We start from the raw sequence: 2996 nt of genomic DNA, 5'->3' as shown, positions 1-2996 counted from the left end.
AACACAGTGCAGCAGGCTGTCCTGGTCCACATATTCCTAACACAGTGCAGCAGGCTGTCCTGGTCCACGTATTCCTAACACAGTGCGGCAGGCTGTCCTGGTCCACATATTCCTAACACAGTGCGGCAGGCTGTCCTGGTCCACATATTCCTAACACAGTGCAGCAGGCTGTCCTGGTCCATATATTCCTAACACAGCCTGGACAGACCTTCTCAAAAAAGGAAGGAAAAAAAGAAAGGGTTTAGGGCACATAGCTCAGTGATAGAGACTAAGGCCCGGGGTTCACTTTCCAACACCAAAGAAATCGTTTTTTTTCTTGTTGTAACAGTATTCTTTTTCTATTTCCTAATCATGATGATGCAGCCAAAGTTGTTACATCGTGTTGTGGAACAGTTACAAAAAGTCCATTTCATTACAGATACTCTGTCAAAGGGTGAAACAAAGTTCATGGTAAGTGTTCATTTGTGGTAACTCCTCCATGACTTGTGGCTTTCTGTCACCATGTAATAGCTGCAGGGCAGAGCATGGTGGCACATGCAAAGCTCCAGGACAGCCAGATCTCCTAAGAGCCCCTGCCTCTAACAACAGTACAAAAGGACTAGCAGAACTCTGAGAGCTTGGGAAAGTGATGGTCACGATGTCTTATCTCTGAGAGCACTTTCAGAATAGTTTACTAAAGGATTTCCTGGTAAACACTTTGTTAATCATTTGAATCACCAAAATAATTAGGCCGAATTCGCTCTTTAAAACTATTCATAATAGCCGGGCAGTGGTGGTGCACGCCTTTAATCCCAGAACTTGGGAGGCAGAGGCAGGCAGATTTCTGAGTTTGAGGCCAGCCTGGTCTACAGAGTGAGTTCCAGGACAGCCAGGGCTACATAGAGAAACCCTGTCTTGAAAAACCAAGAAAAAAGGAAAAAAAAAAAAAACAGGCACGAAGTAAATTCTTTTCTAAAATAGCAAATGGTTTCATATTCTCTGCCTCAGTAGTTTTGTTTTTTTATTTTTAAGACCTAGAAGATTTTTAATGAGTGAGGTTTGAAATGCCTGATTAGTTCTAGGTGAAAAAAAAACATCAGAAGGAAGGAAGGAAAAGAATAAAAAGAAGAACAGTGTTGCCGAGCCCGATTAGTAATCCGTTAGAGTGGTGAAGCGAGAAAGGGGATTTAGGTTCACGACAGAACACTCTGGGAAAACTTCGTGCAGGGAGCCTACTAAAGGCACTTGCGGAGACTTTGTGAAATCCACTCTGCTGAACTGCCCGGGTTCTGTGGCCTTGGGACTGAGATGTTAAGCCAGCACTCAGATTGAAGCAGGAAGGTTGCCACGAGTTCAAGCCCTGCCTGGGCTACATAGTGAATTCCAAGTCACACCAGGCCACAGAGTCAGACCGGATCTCAAAAAAAAAAAAAAAGAAAGAAAGAAAGAAAGAAAGAAAGAAAGAAAGAAAGAAAGAAAGAAAGAAAGAAAGAAAGAAACCAGATAAGTAAGCTCTGCCTAAGAAAGCAGGCTAACTAATGACAGTCATGTCCTCCCGCTTCCCCTATTTTCCCTCGGCTTGCCTTTATTATGGTTACTTCCTTTGGGTTTGCTTTTCTCCATGTCACACGACAGAAAGGAAAGCCTGTTAGCCGAAGAGCAAGGCAGTGATAGAGAAAGACAAAGTGAATCGTTGTGAAGTAGACAACGGTGATTTCCAGAGCCCCACATGTGGGTGTTGGTGCTTAGGTGCACAGTTTAGGTAGGCACGGGTGGGTGACAGATACATAGCTATTTTCACATTGGTGCCAGGATCAAACCCAGGTCCTGATGCTTGCATGGCTGCATAGCAGCCATTTTACCTACTGACTGTCTCTCCAGATCCTTTAGCCTTTTTTTTAGCCTATATTAACTAAAATAGTGAGTTCCACTATAACATTGTATGCATGTGTGTAAGGTGTTATGACATTTTCGTGTATGTGTGCAGTGTATTATTAGCTTTCCTCCTGTGAGCTCCTTCCTCTTCGCAATGAGTCCTGTGTGTATGTTTGTGTGTGTGTGTGTGTGTATGTGTGTATCTTCCTGTGCTACTATTTGGTGGCCCACTGAATTAGAGTTGTCTGCATGACTGGGGGTCATTTGTACACGCATGGGCCACTTAGCAGTGTCCAAACCACTAAAGAAAAGAGAATCCCCTTTCACCACCATTAAACATCATGTAAATCCTAAGGAGGGATTGAGCCTCCTCAGCTTCTCTTCTCTAGCAACCTGTAGTCCTCTGGGAGAGGTGGGTCGTTGTAAGTCCATCCTCCCTCAAGGACAGAATAGTGATGGCTCCGCTCTCGTACCCAGTTACTCATAGCTGCTGAGAGTCCTAGAGCACAGTAGCCATGTCCTGCCTGGAAAACAGCATTGCTCAACATCCCACCCCTTCCTCTGTCTCTTTCTGCCTCCCTGAACCTTAAAGGCTGAGATATTGACACCCCATATAATCACACTCCTTCTCATCTCTGAAGTTGTGAGCCCTGCAGTAACTGACAGCTACTGCACAAAGCTGCTCTACCCTAACCCGACAGCCGCCCTGCTCCTCCAGCTTAGACATAAGTACTTAAGCAGTTCAAGAGACACATCATGTTCACTTTGAGCACCACACAGCCAGCCCACCAGGCAAGTGTCCCACTGTTTGTCAGGTCAGTAGTATACAGTCACAGCCACAGCTCAGTGAGACATCTCTCCCCCAGCAGCCAGCAGCCAGCAGAGCACCCACCAGTTCCTTATAAAGGGACCACAGACTCATTTATGCTCCCTTTATCTTCAGCCATTTTACAGGCGAGATCTCATCAAGTTGACTATTGAGATTTCACTACAGTGGCTCATGCCTATAATCCCAGCAGTAGAGAAACTGATGCAGGAGAATTGCCAGTTTGGGGCCATCCTCAGCTACATATTAAGTTCCAGGCCAGGCTGTGCTGGATTTTGTTAATATGACATTAACCTAGGCATATGTAAGAAGAGAG

At 45.1% G+C, this 2996-nt stretch overlaps 1 protein-coding gene across 2 annotated transcripts in view; it reads left to right on the top strand.

The window, feature by feature from the left end:
* The window catches only part of Polb (DNA polymerase beta), a 29501-nt gene that overhangs the window by 19291 nt on the left and 7214 nt on the right, over window positions 1-2996 (top strand). The window contains exon 11 of one of the 2 annotated variants that reach the window (XM_031339264.1): window positions 364-450. In XM_031339264.1, coding sequence (XP_031195124.1) covers window positions 364-450 — 87 coding nt within the window. The remainder of the gene's footprint in view (window positions 1-363; window positions 451-2996) is intronic. The other variant, XM_031339265.1, reaches the window with a different exon arrangement.

This window comes from Mastomys coucha, unplaced genomic scaffold (assembly GCF_008632895.1).
Source record: "Mastomys coucha isolate ucsf_1 unplaced genomic scaffold, UCSF_Mcou_1 pScaffold22, whole genome shotgun sequence".
NCBI lineage: Eukaryota > Metazoa > Chordata > Mammalia > Rodentia > Muridae > Mastomys > Mastomys coucha.
This window is presented reverse-complemented; position numbering and strand designations above follow the sequence as displayed.